General features: G+C 36.5%; 1 protein-coding gene across 1 annotated transcript; it reads left to right on the top strand.

The window, feature by feature from the left end:
* The first annotated feature begins 501 nt into the window (after window positions 1–501).
* Window positions 502–1131, top strand: LOC141707675 (zinc finger BED domain-containing protein RICESLEEPER 1-like). Its single transcript, XM_074510978.1, has one exon. The coding sequence runs from the start codon at window positions 502–504 to the stop codon at window positions 1129–1131; it is 630 nt and encodes a 209-aa protein (XP_074367079.1).
* Window positions 1132–1561: the final 430 nt, after the last annotated feature.

Raw genomic sequence — 1561 nt, 5'->3', positions numbered from 1 at the left:
GCCATCAAATTTTATTTTTTTTAGTTGAAATTTTTACACTTTTTATATATTGTGCACATACACACACAAGTCGGGGGTCTTTCGAGAAACAATCTCGTCATTCATATGAATGAGGGGAAGGCTGCATATATCTTACCATCCCCATATCCTACGAAAGCGAGATATACGGGGTATCTTTGGTTTGGTTTGGTTTAGGTCTGTCAATGGAGCGAAAATTCGATCCGACCCGATCCGATCCGAGGCCATTTTGGCGGATATGGATTGACCTATTAAAAATTCGATCCGGGATCCGATCCGATAAGAAAAATCCGTCCTTTATTTCATATTCGTTGTAGTGCGCAAATTTTAAATTTGGTTGTTCAAGACAGTTTAGTTCTAATTAAGCCACTTTTAACCAATATTCTTAAAACCGTTAGATATTTATGTAAGTCTTCTTATGGTAAACAAAAGTTTGATCTAGTTGTTCTCCAATTAAAGTTACAAGGTAAGAAACATGTTCCAATGGATGTGCCACATAGATGGAATTCTACTTTTGAAATGCTTGATGTTGCATTGATTTATGAAGAAACATTTACTCGTCTTGAATTTATGAATAAAAATTATGTCCATAATCCAAGTAAAGAAGAGTGGAAAGTGGCTCATGTAGTGCGTGATTGTTTGAAAATATTTGATGATGCCTCAGTTCATTTTAGTGGATCGAAGTATCCCACATCAAATGTTTTCTTTCCTGATATTTGTGAGATCAAACTTCAATTACGTGAATGGGAAAAGAGCCCAGACGAGTGCCTGCAAATGATGGCAGGCCCAATGAATTTAAAGTTTTCAAAATATTGGGATGAGTGTAGCATATGCCTTGTTGTTGTGATTCTTGATCCAAGATTTAAAATAGATATAATCGAGTATTATTATGATAAGATTTTTGGTAAGGAACTCTCTTATTCTCATGTTGAAAGGGTACGAACAGCGTTCTTTGATCTTTATATCGAGTATGGTGGCAGAGTTATTTTAAGTGAAAGTACAATAGATAATCTAGGCTATGAAGAGCTTATGTCTAGTAGCCACGCAGTGAATCATTCTTCGCCACAAAGTAGCAAGCTAAATGACTTTAAAAGGTGGAGAATGATGGAATGATCTGGTGGAAATCGTTATGTGGCCAAGTCAGAATTTGATCAGTATATGGAAGAAGAAACTCATCCAACAACAGGAAAACTTGATATATTACAATGGTGGTCAGTCAATGGAACCAGGTTCCCAACCATTACTAAAATTGCTCGAGATGTTTTAGCAGTTCCAAAACGGTTGCTTCTGAATCAGCTTTTAGCATTGGCAGGAGAGTGATCGATGAAACACGCGCTTCTTTACTTCCTGTGGCGGTGGAGGCCTTAGTTACTACTGCTGACTGGATACCATCAAGATGACGTAAGTATATCAACCTGCACTTTCAATTTTAATTGATTAGAATCAGTTTATAACTCATTTATTTCACTGATTACAGAAACAAAAGAAACTGGACAATAGTCTGCAGCATTCTCTAGTGAATCTGGACAATAGAAGGTACAAT

Source organism: Apium graveolens, chromosome 1, assembly GCF_009905375.1.
Source record: "Apium graveolens cultivar Ventura chromosome 1, ASM990537v1, whole genome shotgun sequence".
Taxonomy (NCBI): domain Eukaryota; kingdom Viridiplantae; phylum Streptophyta; class Magnoliopsida; order Apiales; family Apiaceae; genus Apium; species Apium graveolens.
Note: the sequence above shows the minus strand (reverse complement) of the source record. Positions and strands in the feature narration are given on the sequence as shown.